This window comes from Mytilus californianus, unplaced genomic scaffold, assembly GCF_021869535.1.
Source record: "Mytilus californianus isolate M0D057914Y unplaced genomic scaffold, xbMytCali1.0.p SCAF_5, whole genome shotgun sequence".
Lineage (NCBI taxonomy): Eukaryota > Metazoa > Mollusca > Bivalvia > Mytilida > Mytilidae > Mytilus > Mytilus californianus.
In genome coordinates this window covers 6,377,532-6,404,047 of record NW_026262701.1, presented here as the reverse complement: position 1 = coordinate 6,404,047, position 26,516 = coordinate 6,377,532, and the positions used below count along the sequence as shown (strand labels likewise).

At 31.5% G+C, this 26,516-nt stretch overlaps 1 protein-coding gene across 1 annotated transcript in view; it reads left to right on the top strand.

Annotated features, from left to right (window-relative positions):
- The first annotated feature begins 756 nt into the window (after window positions 1-756).
- LOC127701800 (E3 ubiquitin-protein ligase RNF213-like) overlaps window positions 757-26,516 on the top strand; it is a 195,587-nt gene continuing 169,827 nt past the window's right edge. The window contains exon 1 of the mRNA XM_052205765.1: window positions 757-822. Within this exon, the coding sequence (XP_052061725.1) occupies window positions 757-822 (66 nt within the window). The remainder of the gene's footprint in view (window positions 823-26,516) is intronic.

Below are 26,516 nucleotides of genomic sequence, written 5' to 3'. Positions count from 1 at the left end.
AAGACAAGATACTTGTATCTACGTTCGCCATTCTTTTTAATGAAACTAAGTAACACCAACTCTTTCAATTTGTCTTTTAGTTTGGAATGGGGAATACTTGTGTAAAGTGTAGAAAAGTCAAATGTTTTAACACTATTGCAAGATGAGAGAGTCTTAGAAATGTTGTTCAAAAGGAACACTTTTTGTACTGTTTCGTTTGACGGGTTTGATTATTGAACTATTGTATCAAGAGAGACTATCAGTATACTTGCATTTATGTGTCTGTGTGATTGTTTGGAAATCTTTCTACAGATGTCTATAATTTTAATTTGTTGCTGTCACGTTGCCTTTTAACTATTACTATCATTTTTTTTATGTTACCGAATGTTTAAATTTTGATTACTTTTGACCTCGAAAATCTAAGCGCCAAATTTGAAATGGAGGTGCTGAAAATCCCAGTGAAAATAGACAGAACAATGTTGTTTCTCAGTTAATATCTGTATAGGTTAAGAGAATCATAAAATTTCAAGAATCCGTGATAGTTCATAATAAACTATCAGCACAAAGTTGTTAATCTAATTATCTATTAACTTCGATTGCTTCTTTACTAAGGTATATTTATTGTTTATCCAGAACAATAAATTATACAATAAAAATCAGTTTTATTTTTCAGTTTTTTTCTGAACCTCTTGAATTAAAGGGTAAAATGATCAGAAGGAAAATGACACCAACTCAGAAGTAGTGTTATCTCCCATGGACATAAAAGTTGAGAATAACATGTGGCAGTCAACAACTTTATCTGAAGACAATGAATGGGATGATACTGAAAGCATTGAAAATTTAGTAAGTGTGAAATTGTTTCCGGTGTTCGCAAGCACAATTTAACCTTTGGACTAAAGTTTCTCCATTTTTCGATTTCAAGTCGCTTCCAGTGTTTTATCAAAAAGTTTGAAACTTCCTTTTTAAGCTCACCTATCACAAAGGGCCAAGCGAGCTTTTCTCATCGCCTGGCGTCTGTCGTCCGTCGTAGAAATAAAAATAACTTTTATAAAAATCTCATGTGAAACCACTTGGCCAAAAACCAAACTTATTAGGCCGTTAGTTTTCTCGCTTGAATTGTTTTACATTGTCATTTCGGGGCCTTTTATACGTGCTTTGCTCATTGTTGAAGGCCGCACGGTGACCAATAGTTTATAATTTCTGTGTCATTTGGTCTCTTGTGGAGACTTGTCTCATTAGCAATCATACCACATCTTCTTTTTTTATATTAGCCAACGTTATTATTAGGGTATCTTATTCTAGTTTAAAAATGTGACGGTTGACCCCGCCTGCCAACCAACATGGACGACTTAAAAAACAATGAATGCCCTTGAATGACGAATTTTACAATTTCTTTCAATTTTGCCTTTCACCTTTCAAATTATGATATATAGAGTTTTTAATAACAAAAATTATCAACAAGACAAGATCTACAAATACGTCAACATTTTAGAAACGTCAGACGACTCCTTATTGAAATCATTACTATTGATTGACGATTTTTATCCTATTTTTGTGTATTTGCCAAATATCTGAAAAAAAAACCTATAAAAGATAGATAGAAAGTTAATAAGCAAACATGATCACAAAGATAAGATCTGCACATAAGTCAAAGTCGTCAGACGACTTCTTGTTGGAGTTCGTGCTCTGTAATGACGGATTCTACCAATATTTTAGTGCTTTCATCTATGATCTAGATAACTATAAAAGATAGAGAAACCCTTTTAATAGTCCAATCAGCAAGATATAAAAATAACTAAAATTTTGACTAATTGCCCTTTTTGTTGTTTGGCCAAAATCTGAAGAAGATAGAGGGAAACTATAGACAATAAACTGTTATCACAGAGATATGTCTCGCCTTTTTGTAATTTTGATAATGCAAATGTTGAAATTAAAATAGCAATACTTTAACATGTAAGTTATGCAAATATTCAAAGTCGATGAACCATGACTGAAGGTACATGGCTAAAAAATCTCCATGGAATGAGATGTGCCAATGCTAATACAACTGCATACCAAATACCATTGACTTATCATAAGTCGTTCCCTTTAAACAAACCTAAACACAAACATTAACTTGTAAACTATGTAAAAGTTTCAAAGTCAATGAACCATGATCAGGGGTGGGGCTATATAATCACCATGGAAACGATACTTGCAAATGCCAATAAATTTGCATACCAAATATCATTGACTTAACATTATCAGTTCATCTTAAACTGATATAATTCAAAGTAAATAGACTATGACTGAGGGGGCGGGGCCAAATATTCTCCATGGAAATGAGATGTGCTAATGCTTATACAACTGCATACCAAATATCATTGACCTACCACTAGTGGTTCCCCATAAATTGACCTAATCACAAACTAATACATGTAAACTATGAAAAGTTTCAAAGTCAATAGACCTTGACTGAGGGGGCGGGGCCAAATAATCTCCATGGTAATGAGACGTGCCAATGCTAATACAGATGCATACCAAATATCATTGACCTACCACTAGTGGTTCACTATGAACTAGACCTAATCACAAACTAATACATTGTCGCCGACGCAGCCGCCGCCGACGCCGGAAACAGCATACCTTTATCTCGCTTTTTGACTCCGTCAAGGCGAAACAGAAACGATCAGAAATATAAGATCATAAGAATAAGGATTTTGTCATGAACAATATTCTAATCACAATATTACAGAGTGTCCATTGTTGAAGAAGCACATATGCCTAGGACAAACTCTTCAGATTCTCTAGTTTAACCTTTGGTACAGTACTGTTTAGTGTTAAATCAGAGAAAACCAACTACCTACAAATGTTCTAATTGCTGTCATATCATAATTTTCATAATGAATTCATTATACGTGGTTGCGACATACTTAAAATGTAATATAGGAGAAACAAATGTTTAAGGAGGCTCTTTAAAAAAATCCAACACTTAATTGCTATTTCCATAGAACATATTCTATTTGGAACAGGCGAAATTAGTGTTGAACAAAACATATTTATATTGATTCACTTATAGGGTCTTTGCATCGGAAATAAACACATTTATTCCATAAGCAGTTGTTGGCATGATACGGGTTATGTTCTTCTCATATATTTTATGATGGTATGATACTAAACTCCTAACGGGAGGGATTGTGCTTGATATTCATATGATGAAGACATAATCTTTCAATCAGTTTACTTGAGGTCTGGAACTGGCATGTCAGTAACTGCTAGTAGTACTTTGTTAATTTATGTATCATTGTCATTTTTTTTAGTTTCTTTTGTTACCTATTCTGACATCGGATTCGGACTTCTTTTAAACTGAGTTTTACTGTGCGTATTGCTGTGTGTTTGTATTCTACATTTGCTAGAGGTATAGGGGGAGGGTTGAGACCTCAAAAAACATGTTTAACCCCTCCGCATTATTGCGCCTGCCCCAAGTCAGGAGCCTCTGGCCTTTGTTAGTCTTGTATGATTTTTAATATTAGTTTCTTTTATATATTGCGGAGTTTAGTATGACGTCAATTATCACTGAACTAGTACACATTTTTGTTTAGGGGCCAGATGAAGCAAGCATCCGGGTGCGGGATTTTCTCGCTGTATTGAAGACCCATTGGTGGCCTTCGGCTGTTTTCTGCTCTTTGGTCGGGTTGTTGTTTCTTTGACACATTTCCCATTTCCATCCTCAATTTTACAATCTTTTTCAGAAATATACTTATATACGCCATACAAAATGATTCTTTGATTAATTTTGTTGTTTCTTAAATGTATTCGTACCCAACTGTTACTGTTTAAACAGAATATGTTTATTGTATATATTTTTCATGTTGTTCTAAATAATATAATTGTTGTCATCTTGAAATTTTGTACATTGTACTTATTTTGAGAGGATTGTGTTAAGATGTTATAACTTGTATCCCATCCTATTGTTTATTTGGACAATACAATATGTTTAAACTAATGAACGACCCGATCAATTTCAAGTAAATAGGATAGAATGTAATGAATAAAATAAATAGTTTCCAGTGAGACAAGAGAAAAAACTGACTACTAGTGTAATAATATGTCTTTAAATGCATCAAATCATTGAATATACAGAAAAAGCGACGTATTTTCCTTCAATTGCGTTTTCTGGAAACAATTTCCAGCATGATTTTTTTTTATTCAAAAATGATATTTTTTCTTTCGCCACTGTTTTATCGCTGTAAACATTTCTGTTGTAATGATGTGTAGATATTAGGGGTCACCAATTTTTGATTTGTTCTGTAGAAATCAAATTATTCTCGATAACATAATTATAATCAATAAAATAAAATGCATTTTCAGTGGAATCTTAATCCTGCAACGGAAAACAGAATTGCAGAGTAAGTATTTTAACGTTTTAGAATCAATCATTAACGTTTTATAACATTTAGAAAACAATACATACAAGAAATAATTGAAATTTTCTTGTCACATTTGAATTTTTCATTGTTTGCAATCTCATTCATAAGAACTAAACATAAATTAGAATCTATTCACAGTTTGAAATATAATTTATGGAGGTATGCATGCTCGTCTTCATATTTGACAGTGTTGAGCTCAGTATCAATGGATTGATACATCACTCATCGGTTGAAAGTCCACGACGTGGTCATTAAGAGCTAGGGTAGTGAGTAGCTGCTTTTTAATATTACATTTTTCAACTCTGGCACATATATTTCGTTAAAATGTCACTTTTTAAGAAATTGATTTGTATATTTAATCCTTGGTTTCAGTAAAACATGACGTTTGTTTTTAATGGTATAATGTGTCATGCTCAAGTGTCGGACACATTATAATAGTAAATACTTTTACAGAGAATATTATTTTTTGGTAGAAATGGATTCCCACAAGTACCACACGATGACTATATCGATGCATGTTTTCATTCGGTCATTTCACCGACCTTCTTCACAAATTTTCACACAGACCGTGTAGCTGTTGTTTTTGATAGCCGTTTTGGTTTGACAGACAACTTTGAGGTGAAAATTGAAAGGTAAATAATTTTAAAAATATAGAAAATGAAATATATTGGAAGAAGTTGCAAAGCTTTTGATTTCGACAATTTAATCAAGTTAATCAAAGTTCGATTTTTTTAAGATGAAACAGTTTCTATTTTATTTATTTTCAAACACCATCTAGTATGGAGTATAGTTACTTAATCATTTATATTTAATATAATATATCTATAAAATTACTGTATAATTAATATCAAATACATATGTATATGCTCGGAAACGGGCCCTTTAATTGGATTCAATAAATATTTGTATTCTTAGTATTCTTATATACTAATGTAAGACACTAGATATGTCTATATGCAAAAACTCAAATTTTCAAGTTATTTTTTAATGATGTGTAGACTTATGGAAAAGTCATTGCAGATAAATTGTATTATAATGCATATAAGTATATGACGCGGAATTAGGATCATAAATATCGAATTTAGCATATGCTTAAATCATTTTAGCATATGCTATATTATAATTTAGCATATGCTACCAACGAGCATCTGTATATTAATATCAGATTAAGTCTGAAGAAAGACATGAATCAATTTTCAAAGTAACAATGTACCAAAATCAAGTAAAACATAGTGACTAAAGAAAATCTCCAAAAAAGAACATTTCAAAAATTAGGAAAATCGACCTTCTCGGCCAATCACGAAAAACTTCGGATACCGTTGTTCAACTGGGTAAATGGCCAAAAACGTTCCTATTGAATTGAGAGTAGCAATAATTTCTCTCTTTGAATCAAACCGCACTGATCAATTGATTTGACTAAAAATTTTGCACAATTTCGTAGTGCTTTAAAAAAAATAGGTAAAGCACAGGAACTTGTCTCAGAAAACAATATAACTGATACCTTAATCTAACGTATAGAGATATTTTTTCTGACACAAGTGCCTGTGAGGCCAAGTTAGATTTTCAGATTATTGCATTTGTAGTCGTAGATCGAGTTATGCTGTTTTCAATTTATGCATTCCGGGCCCCTTTTTTAACGATAGATGGGGGGATAAATCGAGTCGAATTCAATTCGAATTAAATGTACATTTTTTTTACGTGTGAACGATCGAGGCATTAGACAGTGACTGGATTTCCTACTTCGAGCTTACCTATTACCTTCAACATGAAAAAACTTAAAAACAAACCATTTGATGAGCTTTTAGACAATAGCTAAAGACACAAAGCATCGAAATAAGAGTATGTACAATTACTGAAAGTTTGTCCAAAGCGTATTACACTAAGACTGAAATAAATCTTGTTCTCTCAGACTCAAGTATCAATCACTACACAACCAACAGATTAAGTCATAAACAGTCTGAGAAACGCCATGACCTTGTATTCTACAATTCAGATTTTCGAAAAGCTGTGATCCGAAGGTTTTTGACCATCGAAATTTTGCAATAGAAATAAAAGTTAGGACTAGCAGATTTTCTTTAAGGGCCACCATCATCTACATATCATATACAAGACAAAAGTCGACAAATTATTGAATAGTTTAAGATTATTCCTGAAAATAAAATGGTCTAGGCTTTAAGTCCGATTGGTTAAGCAAAATTTAGTTAGGAAAGCAGTTAGAAAAAAAGTCACAAACACAGCGATTTCTTCCAACCAATTGACTTTGTTTTCACATTTATTGTATAATTACATCAAATGCCAAAAACAGAGCACAGTTCCAATGGGCCAAAAGGCCCAGGTGGTACAACTCATGGTTTGTCTTCACCATCTTCAGGTACGAACTTGTGTCTACAGGGTCTAACATGCCTACCTCTATTTTTTTAAGAGTCTGACAAAAAATCCTAACGGTAAATCATTGTTACCCACTAGGTATAAATGATAGGTAATTGTCTAAGGTTCAATGGGCCTAAAGACCCAGGTGGGACAATTCATGGTTTGTCTAACCATAGGTCCAAAGATAGATATTTTTAAAAATGCCTAGCCCCAATTTTTGAAAATGTGTCAAATTTTCCCTACGACAATACTTTTTTACCCACAAGGTGCAATTTATGGGTAATGGTCTAAGGTCCAGTGGGCCAAAAGTCCCAGGTGGGACAACTCATGGTTTGTCTTCAATAGATCCGAACTTGGGTCTAAAGGGTCTAACATGCCTACACCGAATTTTTGAAAGAGTGTCAAAAATTCCCTACGGCGATACTTTTTTACCTTCTAAGTGAATATGATAGGTAATAGTCAAAAGTCCGATGGGCCAAAAGGCCCAGGTGGGACAACTCATGGTTTGTCTTCACCAAAGGTCCGAGTTCTCGACATAATCTAGATGTAATTTATGTATGATTTACATATCCGACAAGAAGTGGCAATCTGACCTTGACCTCAGTTTCATAGTTTATTGGCCAATTTTAAGTATTGGTGATTAAAGGTCTGAATATCGGATAATAAATTAAAACATTCATGAAAGATACCATGCAGATGTATAACTGTATTCTCCAAACTCGTGTTTTCCTACAAAGGATTCATCAGTGACGGTCGATTAAAAAAATATGGAACTAAGAATAATTGGTAAGATTGCCAATGAAGCTACTCTCTACAAGAGACCAAATGTCTTTAGTAATAGAGACTGCATGACACCATACGACACTCAACGCGGAGCAGAAATCTTCACCTCATAGACAATCAAAAACGTGAAAATCATCGGCATTATTTTTAAGGCATAAACCGACAAACCGAAAAAATAGCGTTGAAATAGATATAATAGATGTGGTATGAGTGCTAATGAGACAAATCTTTCATCCAAGTCACAGTTTGTAAAAGTAAATCATTATGGGCAGCCCCGATATTTCGACACCCCATTAGTCCGACACCCCAGCAGTCCGACACGCCATTAGTCCGACACCCAATAGTCCGACATCCAATAGTTCGACATGTAATAAGCCTGCAATCGAAATATATCAAAAAATGTATTTTTTTAAATAAGAAATCTTAATAAACTTTTTAATGTTCGTTCAATATTAAGAACAGGATATTGGCCTTCGTGGGAACAGGTGATGCAAGCTTGGTTAATGTATTAGAACTAAAGTAGCAGAATTTCATCACCTTTAGCTGATAGCACAACCTATACTGTGTTATATCTTGGAGAATTTCTTCAATAGCTCTCGATATAGTATCTCAGCAACACAGATTTAAGAAGACGCAGTAAGAAAAAAAATCAAGGTATATGGACCTACAGGGAAAAGAAATAAGGAAGATTGGTCGATAGATTACGAAATTATAATGAGCATTTGCGTGATTGAGTATTTGAAATAGATAATATAATAAAGGCATATACCCACGCTTGCAGTATTTGATGTTTAAGAAAATAAAGGTACATAATTCTTGAACTGTAAAAATGAAAGCTTTAATGTTCGTTCCTATCAAAATAGTTACACGCTTCCGTCAGTTGCAAGTATACCAATTGGTAAAAGAATTTTTTTCTGATTATTAAGTCTTGTCACGCTTTACCTTTCACGATCAAAATAATGCGTTGCCTGATCTTTCACAATCAAGTTTGATGAAAAATCAACAAAATTCAAGGTTTTCATAAGCAAATGACGGATTTCATGGGAAGAACATACTTTTATTTTACTGTACTATCGGACACACCAAAGATTAAGTTTCAAATATATCATGATATATTGGAATGTGACCAGTACATGTATAGGTACAAAAAACGTGGATTTTTTAATGAATCCCATAGACATGTATTGCGACTTTTGTGTTTTCTCATAAAGTACTGCATATTTTCTTTATCTTAATGCACAGTATTGTTTAGAAAGTTGAATTATTTTGACAGACATATTTTTTGTTCCGCGTTTTGAAAACACAGCGATTTTTTTCACGGTTTTGAAGAAGAATTGTTTTACATTTGTCATTTCGGGGCCTTTTATAGCTGACTATGCGGTATGGACTTTGCTCATTGTTAAAGGCCGTACGATGATTTATGGTTGTTAATTTCTGTGTCATTTGGTCTCTTGTGGAGAGCTGTCTCATTGGCAATCTTTTTTATATCTACATTGTATATATAATTATTATACCAAGACTGTCTGGACACACTGAAACGTCTTCCCTGTTTTAGTGTTTATAATATTGAATTTATTTCTACTACAAGCATTACATTAAATTAACAATTCAATGATCAATAAACATAATGTCAAGGTGAGATAAATCTTTTCATGGCCGTATCATTTTATTCCATGCACCAAATTAATGTAATAAAAATATAATTGCTTAGAGGAGCACTAGCTACGAGATAAATACAAAAATTTAGATTATGATTTTTGTCGAGCCTGCGACTTTTGTCGCAAAAGCGAGACTTAAACTATCCTGCATTTCAATCAAACTTGCACAGAAGCTTGTTTATGGTCATAAGATAGTATCCAGAAGAAAATTGTGTAAAAAAAAATCCTGTTTTTCCGTATTTTACTCATAAATGGACTTAGTTTTTCTGCCAGTTAACATTACATTCACTCTGTGGTTAAAGTTTTTCAAATTTTAATAACTTTCTTAAACTATCCTAGATTTGTACCACACTAAGTCAGAAGATTGTTTATAATCATAAGAGAGTATCCAGAAGAAAATTTTGTAAAAAAAAAATCCTGTTTATCCGTATTTTACTCATATATGGACTTAGTTTTCCTGCCAGTTAACATTACATTCACTCTGTGGTTAAAGTTTTTCAAATTTTAATAACTTTCTTAAACTATCCTAGATTTGTACCACACTTGGACAGAAGATTGTTTGTGATCATAAGATAGTATTCAAAAGTAAATTATGTTTAAAAAAATCCTGTGTATCCGTATTTCACTTATAAATGGTCTTATTTTTTCTGCCAGTTAACATTACATTCACTCTGTGGTTAAAGCTTTCAAATTTAATTACTTTCTTGAACTATCCTGGATTTGTATCACACTTGGACAGAAGCTTCTTTATGATCAAAAAACTAGTATCTAGAAGGAAATTTGGTAAAAATTTATTACCTGTTTTTCCGTATATTGCTTATAGATGGACTTAGTTTTATTCCAGTTAACATTCCGTACAGTCTGCAGTTAAAGTTTTTAAAACATTTATTAGATTCATAAACCTTCTGGGATTTTTACCAAACTTGAACAGAACTCCTTACAGTCAAAAGATAGTATCTAGAGGAAAAATTTTTAATACTTTTTTCCCCATTTTTGTTGAGCCTGCGACTAACAGCAAAAGTAGGCGAGACACTGGGTTCCGCGGAACCCTTATGAATTATTTTTGTTCAATCATTAATGAAAGTGAGATAGTGAAATAATAATAATTCGGTATTAGCAGCAAGTATCATGGTTTAATTTTTTCAAAATAAGCAAAAACACCGATTATGAATTATTATTATTATTAGTAGGGTGCCCAGTACCGAAAAAGTCGTCTAGTTAACGAGTTTAAGTTAAGGGATAACACACGGCTATATCTATATGCAAACTATTGGAAAATCCGGCATTATATTTTCCAATCATGAATGTCGTCGTAAGCTTCCGTGGTCACGTTTTTCAAAATCTTGTGGTTTCTTAGGGTATCAGATACTCGCATGATTTTACATGCTATTCATGTAAACAAAAAGTTCGGTATGAAAGGAATCAAGGGTAGGATAATAATAAAGTCACAAAATACAAATTTACTGATCTTATACGTTCATTACTTCCCCTCCATGTAGCATACGCATAAGCTATGGTTTTAAACTGGCACTACAACTTGCACACAAGGTTTGCGCCGCTATATACCTGTCCACGAGATATGTAAAAGTCTCGGGTCTGTCATCTGTAACATTCTACCAGCCGCACATGCTGTAACAGGATGCTATACAACGTCATCCCTGTTTGGGATCGGTAAGCGCTCTGTTTTTAAAGTCTTGCAGGACAACCAAGAAGATTTGGTCCGAGTACACAGTTATTTCGTAGTGCATTTCTTTTAGACAATAAATGAAAATTAAAAAAATCCCACCTGCGCTTTCTCAATAATATTTTTACAGTGTGTTGTACTACTTTTGGGACAAATTATATCAAAATTATAGAAAACTTCATCGGCTCTAACTCAAAATATGGACAATTTCATGTTAAGGGGGTCTTCAAATCTTTTGACAGCTTCCGAAGTGCTAATTTTTAACATTTTTCAGCTGGACCAAATCACTACTTTACTTTAAAATTCATGACCCAAATTTTTTTACAGTGTCATTTTACCCCCCTACTTACTATTTGAGTCATAAAACATGGAGAAATAAATTTGGAAGGGGTATAAAAAAAATCGACAAGTAACACACTGTCCACACTAGGGACTATATTCGTGGACAACGAAAATCAAAGGACGATAACTGTGTACCCGGACCTAATAGGGTAGAAAAAATTGACCAATCTTAATGAAACTTGGTATGACCAAAGCTTATTAAATTATAAGACTGCTTACAAAGTTTCATGGCAATAGGATATATATTATAGACAATATGACTAGTTCTATATTCGACTTTGGGTGTTAAATTTAGACGTTAAAATTGAAAATTTTCAACTATCAACATTTGGGGCTTAAAAAATTAAAATATTGCAAAAAAATACTTTTGAAATGCCTTAATATATAATATATTATGTATTAAAAGCAACAGAGTACTCATTTGATTTATCAGACTTATCATAATTATTAAAAAGTCAAATTTATATGAGCATGTGGCTAAAAATGGAGGTTTTCCAATGAAGGGGGGCCTTACATGAAGATGTAATATTTTCCAGCAATTTTAAATTTGTAAAGCTTTTTGGTTATAAATAATCCTTACATATGTATTTAATGTACTTTAAATGGAAAGAAAACTTACAAATAACATATCACATTAGTTTAAAAGGGTCTTAGGCCAAGTAAGACTGAAAATAATTTAGGGTCAATTTAGGCCGTATCACATTTTTACATTTACAAATGCATATTGAAGCTATAGGAAATAAAATTTTGTGTCTTTTCTATCATTTCTATACTCAGGTGACATGATACAATAAATCTGAGCACAAAAAGACTCTTGCATTCAACTTTTTTTGCAGACAGTATGGTCTGATACAAAGATTTTTCACTTTTTAGTGAAAAACATGCATGCAATTTTAGTCTCAACAGGCTTATATTTGAACCACTTGCTATCCTACAGAAGAAAAGAAAGATATTATGTGGCATAAAACAGGTACAAAAGACATTGTTAAGTGCTTTTTATACAAATTTAGTGAGGTCTTTATAATAGACTTCAACTTTCATGTTCCAAGCTCCTCACATTTAACTTGATCCAAACAGGGCGTTAGACGAGGATCATAGATACAACACATTTTGCACATATTGTCTGAGATAATCTTCTTTTCTGTAGATTCAGAGTTCACAAATGAGTAATACAACTGGATTGAAGCATAGAAACACAAATATTGACACATAAAAACCTGTCAGATAGAAAGTCAGAATGCCACTTATGCATCAAAATTGAAAAAGCTATTAAATGCTTATTTTGACCATAAAATGTCAAAATTGGTTTTTTTTGCAGAAATTCTATCAAATAAAAGTTTAAATCCTTTAGTTTTATGCTATTTGATAAATTGACACCATCAAATCATTCAGGGAAGTTGCCAAAGTACAGATTCTATATTTCCTGATTTCACCTCTTAGGTCCGAGTACACAGTTATTTCGTAGTGCATTTCTTTTAGACAATAAATGAAAATTAAAAAAATCCCACCTGCGCTTTCTCAATAATATTTTTACAGTGTGTTGTACTACTTTTGGGACAAATTATATCAAAATTATAGAAAACTTCATCGGCTCTAACTCAAAATATGGACAATTTCATGTTAAGGGGGTCTTCAAATCTTTTGACAGCTTCCGAAGTGCTAATTTTTAACATTTTTCAGCTGGACCAAATCACTACTTTACTTTAAAATTCATGACCCAAATTTTTTTACAGTGTCATTTTACCCCCCTACTTACTATTTGAGTCATAAAACATGGAGAAATAAATTTGGAAGGGGTATAAAAAAAATCGACAAGTAACACACTGTCCACACTAGGGACTATATTCGTGGACAACGAAAATCAAAGGACGATAACTGTGTACCCGGACCTAATAGGGTAGAAAAAATTGACCAATCTTAATGAAACTTGGTATGACCAAAGCTTATTAAATTATAAGACTGCTTACAAAGTTTCATGGCAATAGGATATATATTATAGACAATATGACTAGTTCTATATTCGACTTTGGGTGTTAAATTTAGACGTTAAAATTGAAAATTTTCAACTATCAACATTTGGGGCTTAAAAAATTAAAATATTGCAAAAAAATACTTTTGAAATGCCTTAATATATAATATATTATGTATTAAAAGCAACAGAGTACTCATTTGATTTATCAGACTTATCATAATTATTAAAAAGTCAAATTTATATGAGCATGTGGCTAAAAATGGAGGTTTTCCAATGAAGGGGGGCCTTACATGAAGATGTAATATTTTCCAGCAATTTTAAATTTGTAAAGCTTTTTGGTTATAAATAATCCTTACATATGTATTTAATGTACTTTAAATGGAAAGAAAACTTACAAATAACATATCACATTAGTTTAAAAGGGTCTTAGGCCAAGTAAGACTGAAAATAATTTAGGGTCAATTTAGGCCGTATCACATTTTTACATTTACAAATGCATATTGAAGCTATAGGAAATAAAATTTTGTGTCTTTTCTATCATTTCTATACTCAGGTGACATGATACAATAAATCTGAGCACAAAAAGACTCTTGCATTCAACTTTTTTTGCAGACAGTATGGTCTGATACAAAGATTTTTCACTTTTTAGTGAAAAACATGCATGCAATTTTAGTCTCAACAGGCTTATATTTGAACCACTTGCTATCCTACAGAAGAAAAGAAAGATATTATGTGGCATAAAACAGGTACAAAAGACATTGTTAAGTGCTTTTTATACAAATTTAGTGAGGTCTTTATAATAGACTTCAACTTTCATGTTCCAAGCTCCTCACATTTAACTTGATCCAAACAGGGCGTTAGACGAGGATCATAGATACAACACATTTTGCACATATTGTCTGAGATAATCTTCTTTTCTGTAGATTCAGAGTTCACAAATGAGTAATACAACTGGATTGAAGCATAGAAACACAAATATTGACACATAAAAACCTGTCAGATAGAAAGTCAGAATGCCACTTATGCATCAAAATTGAAAAAGCTATTAAATGCTTATTTTGACCATAAAATGTCAAAATTGGTTTTTTTTGCAGAAATTCTATCAAATAAAAGTTTAAATCCTTTAGTTTTATGCTATTTGATAAATTGACACCATCAAATCATTCAGGGAAGTTGCCAAAGTACAGATTCTATATTTCCTGATTTCACCTCTTAGGTCCGAGTACACAGTTATTTCGTAGTGCATTTCTTTTAGACAATAAATGAAAATTAAAAAAATCCCACCTGCGCTTTCTCAATAATATTTTTACAGTGTGTTGTACTACTTTTGGGACAAATTATATCAAAATTATAGAAAACTTCATCGGCTCTAACTCAAAATATGGACAATTTCATGTTAAGGGGGTCTTCAAATCTTTTGACAGCTTCCGAAGTGCTAATTTTTAACATTTTTCAGCTGGACCAAATCACTACTTTACTTTAAAATTCATGACCCAAATTTTTTTACAGTGTCATTTTACCCCCCTACTTACTATTTGAGTCATAAAACATGGAGAAATAAATTTGGAAGGGGTATAAAAAAAATCGACAAGTAACACACTGTCCACACTAGGGACTATATTCGTGGACAACGAAAATCAAAGGACGATAACTGTGTACCCGGACCTAATAGGGTAGAAAAAATTGACCAATCTTAATGAAACTTGGTATGACCAAAGCTTATTAAATTATAAGACTGCTTACAAAGTTTCATGGCAATAGGATATATATTATAGACAATATGACTAGTTCTATATTCGACTTTGGGTGTTAAATTTAGACGTTAAAATTGAAAATTTTCAACTATCAACATTTGGGGCTTAAAAAATTAAAATATTGCAAAAAAATACTTTTGAAATGCCTTAATATATAATATATTATGTATTAAAAGCAACAGAGTACTCATTTGATTTATCAGACTTATCATAATTATTAAAAAGTCAAATTTATATGAGCATGTGGCTAAAAATGGAGGTTTTCCAATGAAGGGGGGCCTTACATGAAGATGTAATATTTTCCAGCAATTTTAAATTTGTAAAGCTTTTTGGTTATAAATAATCCTTACATATGTATTTAATGTACTTTAAATGGAAAGAAAACTTACAAATAACATATCACATTAGTTTAAAAGGGTCTTAGGCCAAGTAAGACTGAAAATAATTTAGGGTCAATTTAGGCCGTATCACATTTTTACATTTACAAATGCATATTGAAGCTATAGGAAATAAAATTTTGTGTCTTTTCTATCATTTCTATACTCAGGTGACATGATACAATAAATCTGAGCACAAAAAGACTCTTGCATTCAACTTTTTTTGCAGACAGTATGGTCTGATACAAAGATTTTTCACTTTTTAGTGAAAAACATGCATGCAATTTTAGTCTCAACAGGCTTATATTTGAACCACTTGCTATCCTACAGAAGAAAAGAAAGATATTATGTGGCATAAAACAGGTACAAAAGACATTGTTAAGTGCTTTTTATACAAATTTAGTGAGGTCTTTATAATAGACTTCAACTTTCATGTTCCAAGCTCCTCACATTTAACTTGATCCAAACAGGGCGTTAGACGAGGATCATAGATACAACACATTTTGCACATATTGTCTGAGATAATCTTCTTTTCTGTAGATTCAGAGTTCACAAATGAGTAATACAACTGGATTGAAGCATAGAAACACAAATATTGACACATAAAAACCTGTCAGATAGAAAGTCAGAATGCCACTTATGCATCAAAATTGAAAAAGCTATTAAATGCTTATTTTGACCATAAAATGTCAAAATTGGTTTTTTTTGCAGAAATTCTATCAAATAAAAGTTTAAATCCTTTAGTTTTATGCTATTTGATAAATTGACACCATCAAATCATTCAGGGAAGTTGCCAAAGTACAGATTCTATATTTCCTGATTTCACCTCTTAGGTCCGAGTACACAGTTATTTCGTAGTGCATTTCTTTTAGACAATAAATGAAAATTAAAAAAATCCCACCTGCGCTTTCTCAATAATATTTTTACAGTGTGTTGTACTACTTTTGGGACAAATTATATCAAAATTATAGAAAACTTCATCGGCTCTAACTCAAAATATGGACAATTTCATGTTAAGGGGGTCTTCAAATCTTTTGACAGCTTCCGAAGTGCTAATTTTTAACATTTTTCAGCTGGACCAAATCACTACTTTACTTTAAAATTCATGACCCAAATTTTTTTACAGTGTCATTTTACCCCCCTACTTACTATTTGAGTCATAAAACATGGAGAAATAAATTTGGAAGGGGTATAAAAAAAATCGACAAGTAACACACTGTCCACACTAGGGACTATATTCGTGGACAACGAAAATCAAAGGACGATAACTGTGTACCCGGACCTAATAGGGTAGAAAAAATTGACCAATCTTAATGAAACTTGGTATGACCAAAGCTTATTAAATTATAAGACTGCTTACAAAGTTTCATGGCAATAGGATATATATTATAGACAATATGACTAGTTCTATATTCGACTTTGGGTGTTAAATTTAGACGTTAAAATTGAAAATTTTCAACTATCAACATTTGGGGCTTAAAAAATTAAAATATTGCAAAAAAATACTTTTGAAATGCCTTAATATATAATATATTATGTATTAAAAGCAACAGAGTACTCATTTGATTTATCAGACTTATCATAATTATTAAAAAGTCAAATTTATATGAGCATGTGGCTAAAAATGGAGGTTTTCCAATGAAGGGGGGCCTTACATGAAGATGTAATATTTTCCAGCAATTTTAAATTTGTAAAGCTTTTTGGTTATAAATAATCCTTACATATGTATTTAATGTACTTTAAATGGAAAGAAAACTTACAAATAACATATCACATTAGTTTAAAAGGGTCTTAGGCCAAGTAAGACTGAAAATAATTTAGGGTCAATTTAGGCCGTATCACATTTTTACATTTACAAATGCATATTGAAGCTATAGGAAATAAAATTTTGTGTCTTTTCTATCATTTCTATACTCAGGTGACATGATACAATAAATCTGAGCACAAAAAGACTCTTGCATTCAACTTTTTTTGCAGACAGTATGGTCTGATACAAAGATTTTTCACTTTTTAGTGAAAAACATGCATGCAATTTTAGTCTCAACAGGCTTATATTTGAACCACTTGCTATCCTACAGAAGAAAAGAAAGATATTATGTGGCATAAAACAGGTACAAAAGACATTGTTAAGTGCTTTTTATACAAATTTAGTGAGGTCTTTATAATAGACTTCAACTTTCATGTTCCAAGCTCCTCACATTTAACTTGATCCAAACAGGGCGTTAGACGAGGATCATAGATACAACACATTTTGCACATATTGTCTGAGATAATCTTCTTTTCTGTAGATTCAGAGTTCACAAATGAGTAATACAACTGGATTGAAGCATAGAAACACAAATATTGACACATAAAAACCTGTCAGATAGAAAGTCAGAATGCCACTTATGCATCAAAATTGAAAAAGCTATTAAATGCTTATTTTGACCATAAAATGTCAAAATTGGTTTTTTTTGCAGAAATTCTATCAAATAAAAGTTTAAATCCTTTAGTTTTATGCTATTTGATAAATTGACACCATCAAATCATTCAGGGAAGTTGCCAAAGTACAGATTCTATATTTCCTGATTTCACCTCTTAGGTCCGAGTACACAGTTATTTCGTAGTGCATTTCTTTTAGACAATAAATGAAAATTAAAAAAATCCCACCTGCGCTTTCTCAATAATATTTTTACAGTGTGTTGTACTACTTTTGGGACAAATTATATCAAAATTATAGAAAACTTCATCGGCTCTAACTCAAAATATGGACAATTTCATGTTAAGGGGGTCTTCAAATCTTTTGACAGCTTCCGAAGTGCTAATTTTTAACATTTTTCAGCTGGACCAAATCACTACTTTACTTTAAAATTCATGACCCAAATTTTTTTACAGTGTCATTTTACCCCCCTACTTACTATTTGAGTCATAAAACATGGAGAAATAAATTTGGAAGGGGTATAAAAAAAATCGACAAGTAACACACTGTCCACACTAGGGACTATATTCGTGGACAACGAAAATCAAAGGACGATAACTGTGTACCCGGACCTAATAGGGTAGAAAAAATTGACCAATCTTAATGAAACTTGGTATGACCAAAGCTTATTAAATTATAAGACTGCTTACAAAGTTTCATGGCAATAGGATATATATTATAGACAATATGACTAGTTCTATATTCGACTTTGGGTGTTAAATTTAGACGTTAAAATTGAAAATTTTCAACTATCAACATTTGGGGCTTAAAAAATTAAAATATTGCAAAAAAATACTTTTGAAATGCCTTAATATATAATATATTATGTATTAAAAGCAACAGAGTACTCATTTGATTTATCAGACTTATCATAATTATTAAAAAGTCAAATTTATATGAGCATGTGGCTAAAAATGGAGGTTTTCCAATGAAGGGGGGCCTTACATGAAGATGTAATATTTTCCAGCAATTTTAAATTTGTAAAGCTTTTTGGTTATAAATAATCCTTACATATGTATTTAATGTACTTTAAATGGAAAGAAAACTTACAAATAACATATCACATTAGTTTAAAAGGGTCTTAGGCCAAGTAAGACTGAAAATAATTTAGGGTCAATTTAGGCCGTATCACATTTTTACATTTACAAATGCATATTGAAGCTATAGGAAATAAAATTTTGTGTCTTTTCTATCATTTCTATACTCAGGTGACATGATACAATAAATCTGAGCACAAAAAGACTCTTGCATTCAACTTTTTTTGCAGACAGTATGGTCTGATACAAAGATTTTTCACTTTTTAGTGAAAAACATGCATGCAATTTTAGTCTCAACAGGCTTATATTTGAACCACTTGCTATCCTACAGAAGAAAAGAAAGATATTATGTGGCATAAAACAGGTACAAAAGACATTGTTAAGTGCTTTTTATACAAATTTAGTGAGGTCTTTATAATAGACTTCAACTTTCATGTTCCAAGCTCCTCACATTTAACTTGATCCAAACAGGGCGTTAGACGAGGATCATAGATACAACACATTTTGCACATATTGTCTGAGATAATCTTCTTTTCTGTAGATTCAGAGTTCACAAATGAGTAATACAACTGGATTGAAGCATAGAAACACAAATATTGACACATAAAAACCTGTCAGATAGAAAGTCAGAATGCCACTTATGCATCAAAATTGAAAAAGCTATTAAATGCTTATTTTGACCATAAAATGTCAAAATTGGTTTTTTTTGCAGAAATTCTATCAAATAAAAGTTTAAATCCTTTAGTTTTATGCTATTTGATAAATTGACACCATCAAATCATTCAGGGAAGTTGCCAAAGTACAGATTCTATATTTCCTGATTTCACCTCTTAGGTCCGAGTACACAGTTATTTCGTAGTGCATTTCTTTTAGACAATAAATGAAAATTAAAAAAATCCCACCTGCGCTTTCTCAATAATATTTTTACAGTGTGTTGTACTACTTTTGGGACAAATTATATCAAAATTATAGAAAACTTCATCGGCTCTAACTCAAAATATGGACAATTTCATGTTAAGGGGGTCTTCAAATCTTTTGACAGCTTCCGAAGTGCTAATTTTTAACATTTTTCAGCTGGACCAAATCACTACTTTACTTTAAAATTCATGACCCAAATTTTTTTACAGTGTCATTTTACCCCCCTACTTACTATTTGAGTCATAAAACATGGAGAAATAAATTTGGAAGGGGTATAAAAAAAATCGACAAGTAACACACTGTCCACACTAGGGACTATATTCGTGGACAACGAAAATCAAAGGACGATAACTGTGTACCCGGACCTAATAGGGTAGAAAAAATTGACCAATCTTAATGAAACTTGGTATGACCAAAGCTTATTAAATTATAAGACTGCTTACAAAGTTTCATGGCAATAGGATATATATTATAGACAATATGACTAGTTCTATATTCGACTTTGGGTGTTAAATTTAGACGTTAAAATTGAAAATTTTCAACTATCAACATTTGGGGCTTAAAAAATTAAAATATTGCAAAAAAATACTTTTGAAATGCCTTAATATATAATATATTATGTATTAAAAGCAACAGAGTACTCATTTGATTTATCAGACTTATCATAATTATTAAAAAGTCAAATTTATATGAGCATGTGGCTAAAAATGGAGGTTTTCCAATGAAGGGGGGCCTTACATGAAGATGTAATATTTTCCAGCAATTTTAAATTTGTAAAGCTTTTTGGTTATAAATAATCCTTACATATGTATTTAATGTACTTTAAATGGAAAGAAAACTTACAAATAACATATCACATTAGTTTAAAAGGGTCTTAGGCCAAGTAAGACTGAAAATAATTTAGGGTCAATTTAGGCCGTATCACATTTTTACATTTACAAATGCATATTGAAGCTATAGGAAATAAAATTTTGTGTCTTTTCTATCATTTCTATACTCAGGTGACATGATACAATAAATCTGAGCACAAAAAGACTCTTGCATTCAACTTTTTTTGCAGACAGTATGGTCTGATACAAAGATTTTTCACTTTTTAGTGAAAAACATGCATGCAATTTTAGTCTCAACAGGCTTATATTTGAACCACTTGCTATCCTACAGAAGAAAAGAAAGATATTATGTGGCATAAAACAGGTACAAAAGACATTGTTAAGTGCTTTTTATACAAATTTAGTGAGGTCTTTATAATAGACTTCAACTTTCATGTTCCAAGCTCCTCACATTTAACTTGATCCAAACAGGGCGTTAGACGAGGATCATAGATACAACACATTTTGCACATATTGTCTGAGATAATCTTCTTTTCTGTAGATTCAGAGTTCACAAATGAGTAATACAACTGGATTGAAGCATAGAAACACAAATATTGACACATAAAAACCTGTCAGATAGAAAGTCAGAATGCCACTTATGCATCAAAATTGAAAAAGCTATTAAATGCTTATTTTGACCATAAAATGTCAAAATTGGTTTTTTTTGCAGAAATTCTATCAAATAAAAGTTTAAATCCTTTAGTTTTATGCTATTTGATAAATTGACACCATCAAATCATTCAGGGAAGTTGCCAAAGTACAGATTCTATATTTCCTGATTTCACCTCTTAGGTCCGAGTACACAGTTATTTCGTAGTGCATTTCTTTTAGACAATAAATGAAAATTAAAAAAATCCCACCTGCGCTTTCTCAATAATATTTTTACAGTGTGTTGTACTACTTTTGGGACAAATTATATCAAAATTATAGAAAACTTCATCGGCTCTAACTCAAAATATGGACAATTTCATGTTAAGGGGGTCTTCAAATCTTTTGACAGCTTCCGAAGTGCTAATTTTTAACATTTTTCAGCTGGACCAAATCACTACTTTACTTTAAAATTCATGACCCAAATTTTTTTACAGTGTCATTTTACCCCCCTACTTACTATTTGAGTCATAAAACATGGAGAAATAAATTTGGAAGGGGTATAAAAAAAATCGACAAGTAACACACTGTCCACACTAGGGACTATATTCGTGGACAACGAAAATCAAAGGACGATAACTGTGTACCCGGACCTAATAGGGTAGAAAAAATTGACCAATCTTAATGAAACTTGGTATGACCAAAGCTTATTAAATTATAAGACTGCTTACAAAGTTTCATGGCAATAGGATATATATTATAGACAATATGACTAGTTCTATATTCGACTTTGGGTGTTAAATTTAGACGTTAAAATTGAAAATTTTCAACTATCAACATTTGGGGCTTAAAAAATTAAAATATTGCAAAAAAATACTTTTGAAATGCCTTAATATATAATATATTATGTATTAAAAGCAACAGAGTACTCATTTGATTTATCAGACTTATCATAATTATTAAAAAGTCAAATTTATATGAGCATGTGGCTAAAAATGGAGGTTTTCCAATGAAGGGGGGCCTTACATGAAGATGTAATATTTTCCAGCAATTTTAAATTTGTAAAGCTTTTTGGTTATAAATAATCCTTACATATGTATTTAATGTACTTTAAATGGAAAGAAAACTTACAAATAACATATCACATTAGTTTAAAAGGGTCTTAGGCCAAGTAAGACTGAAAATAATTTAGGGTCAATTTAGGCCGTATCACATTTTTACATTTACAAATGCATATTGAAGCTATAGGAAATAAAATTTTGTGTCTTTTCTATCATTTCTATACTCAGGTGACATGATACAATAAATCTGAGCACAAAAAGACTCTTGCATTCAACTTTTTTTGCAGACAGTATGGTCTGATACAAAGATTTTTCACTTTTTAGTGAAAAACATGCATGCAATTTTAGTCTCAACAGGCTTATATTTGAACCACTTGCTATCCTACAGAAGAAAAGAAAGATATTATGTGGCATAAAACAGGTACAAAAGACATTGTTAAGTGCTTTTTATACAAATTTAGTGAGGTCTTTATAATAGACTTCAACTTTCATGTTCCAAGCTCCTCACATTTAACTTGATCCAAACAGGGCGTTAGACGAGGATCATAGATACAACACATTTTGCACATATTGTCTGAGATAATCTTCTTTTCTGTAGATTCAGAGTTCACAAATGAGTAATACAACTGGATTGAAGCATAGAAACACAAATATTGACACATAAAAACCTGTCAGATAGAAAGTCAGAATGCCACTTATGCATCAAAATTGAAAAAGCTATTAAATGCTTATTTTGACCATAAAATGTCAAAATTGGTTTTTTTTGCAGAAATTCTATCAAATAAAAGTTTAAATCCTTTAGTTTTATGCTATTTGATAAATTGACACCATCAAATCATTCAGGGAAGTTGCCAAAGTACAGATTCTATATTTCCTGATTTCACCTCTTAGGTCCGAGTACACAGTTATTTCGTAGTGCATTTCTTTTAGACAATAAATGAAAATTAAAAAAATCCCACCTGCGCTTTCTCAATAATATTTTTACAGTGTGTTGTACTACTTTTGGGACAAATTATATCAAAATTATAGAAAACTTCATCGGCTCTAACTCAAAATATGGACAATTTCATGTTAAGGGGGTCTTCAAATCTTTTGACAGCTTCCGAAGTGCTAATTTTTAACATTTTTCAGCTGGACCAAATCACTACTTTACTTTAAAATTCATGACCCAAATTTTTTTACAGTGTCATTTTACCCCCCTACTTACTATTTGAGTCATAAAACATGGAGAAATAAATTTGGAAGGGGTATAAAAAAAATCGACAAGTAACACACTGTCCACACTAGGGACTATATTCGTGGACAACGAAAATCAAAGGACGATAACTGTGTACCCGGACCTAATAGGGTAGAAAAAATTGACCAATCTTAATGAAACTTGGTATGACCAAAGCTTATTAAATTATAAGACTGCTTACAAAGTTTCATGGCAATAGGATATATATTATAGACAATATGACTAGTTCTATATTCGACTTTGGGTGTTAAATTTAGACGTTAAAATTGAAAATTTTCAACTATCAACATTTGGGGCTTAAAAAATTAAAATATTGCAAAAAAATACTTTTGAAATGCCTTAATATATAATATATTATGTATTAAAAGCAACAGAGTACTCATTTGATTTATCAGACTTATCATAATTATTAAAAAGTCAAATTTATATGAGCATGTGGCTAAAAATGGAGGTTTTCCAATGAAGGGGGGCCTTACATGAAGATGTAATATTTTCCAGCAATTTTAAATTTGTAAAGCTTTTTGGTTATAAATAATCCTTACATATGTATTTAATGTACTTTAAATGGAAAGAAAACTTACAAATAACATATCACATTAGTTTAAAAGGGTCTTAGGCCAAGTAAGACTGAAAATAATTTAGGGTCAATTTAGGCCGTATCACATTTTTACATTTACAAATGCATATTGAAGCTATAGGAAATAAAATTTTGTGTCTTTTCTATCATTTCTATACTCAGGTGACATGATACAATAAATCTGAGCACAAAAAGACTCTTGCATTCAACTTTTTTTGCAGACAGTATGGTCTGATACAAAGATTTTTCACTTTTTAGTGAAAAACATGCATGCAATTTTAGTCTCAACAGGCTTATATTTGAACCACTTGCTATCCTACAGAAGAAAAGAAAGATATTATGTGGCATAAAACAGGTACAAAAGACATTGTTAAGTGCTTTTTATACAAATTTAGTGAGGTCTTTATAATAGACTTCAACTTTCATGTTCCAAGCTCCTCACATTTAACTTGATCCAAACAGGGCGTTAGACGAGGATCATAGATACAACACATTTTGCACATATTGTCTGAGATAATCTTCTTTTCTGTAGATTCAGAGTTCACAAATGAGTAATACAACTGGATTGAAGCATAGAAACACAAATATTGACACATAAAAACCTGTCAGATAGAAAGTCAGAATGCCACTTATGCATCAAAATTGAAAAAGCTATTAAATGCTTATTTTGACCATAAAATGTCAAAATTGGTTTTTTTTGCAGAAATTCTATCAAATAAAAGTTTAAATCCTTTAGTTTTATGCTATTTGATAAATTGACACCATCAAATCATTCAGGGAAGTTGCCAAAGTACAGATTCTATATTTCCTGATTTCACCTCTTAGGTCCGAGTACACAGTTATTTCGTAGTGCATTTCTTTTAGACAATAAATGAAAATTAAAAAAATCCCACCTGCGCTTTCTCAATAATATTTTTACAGTGTGTTGTACTACTTTTGGGACAAATTATATCAAAATTATAGAAAACTTCATCGGCTCTAACTCAAAATATGGACAATTTCATGTTAAGGGGGTCTTCAAATCTTTTGACAGCTTCCGAAGTGCTAATTTTTAACATTTTTCAGCTGGACCAAATCACTACTTTACTTTAAAATTCATGACCCAAATTTTTTTACAGTGTCATTTTACCCCCCTACTTACTATTTGAGTCATAAAACATGGAGAAATAAATTTGGAAGGGGTATAAAAAAAATCGACAAGTAACACACTGTCCACACTAGGGACTATATTCGTGGACAACGAAAATCAAAGGACGATAACTGTGTACCCGGACCTAATAGGGTAGAAAAAATTGACCAATCTTAATGAAACTTGGTATGACCAAAGCTTATTAAATTATAAGACTGCTTACAAAGTTTCATGGCAATAGGATATATATTATAGACAATATGACTAGTTCTATATTCGACTTTGGGTGTTAAATTTAGACGTTAAAATTGAAAATTTTCAACTATCAACATTTGGGGCTTAAAAAATTAAAATATTGCAAAAAAATACTTTTGAAATGCCTTAATATATAATATATTATGTATTAAAAGCAACAGAGTACTCATTTGATTTATCAGACTTATCATAATTATTAAAAAGTCAAATTTATATGAGCATGTGGCTAAAAATGGAGGTTTTCCAATGAAGGGGGGCCTTACATGAAGATGTAATATTTTCCAGCAATTTTAAATTTGTAAAGCTTTTTGGTTATAAATAATCCTTACATATGTATTTAATGTACTTTAAATGGAAAGAAAACTTACAAATAACATATCACATTAGTTTAAAAGGGTCTTAGGCCAAGTAAGACTGAAAATAATTTAGGGTCAATTTAGGCCGTATCACATTTTTACATTTACAAATGCATATTGAAGCTATAGGAAATAAAATTTTGTGTCTTTTCTATCATTTCTATACTCAGGTGACATGATACAATAAATCTGAGCACAAAAAGACTCTTGCATTCAACTTTTTTTGCAGACAGTATGGTCTGATACAAAGATTTTTCACTTTTTAGTGAAAAACATGCATGCAATTTTAGTCTCAACAGGCTTATATTTGAACCACTTGCTATCCTACAGAAGAAAAGAAAGATATTATGTGGCATAAAACAGGTACAAAAGACATTGTTAAGTGCTTTTTATACAAATTTAGTGAGGTCTTTATAATAGACTTCAACTTTCATGTTCCAAGCTCCTCACATTTAACTTGATCCAAACAGGGCGTTAGACGAGGATCATAGATACAACACATTTTGCACATATTGTCTGAGATAATCTTCTTTTCTGTAGATTCAGAGTTCACAAATGAGTAATACAACTGGATTGAAGCATAGAAACACAAATATTGACACATAAAAACCTGTCAGATAGAAAGTCAGAATGCCACTTATGCATCAAAATTGAAAAAGCTATTAAATGCTTATTTTGACCATAAAATGTCAAAATTGGT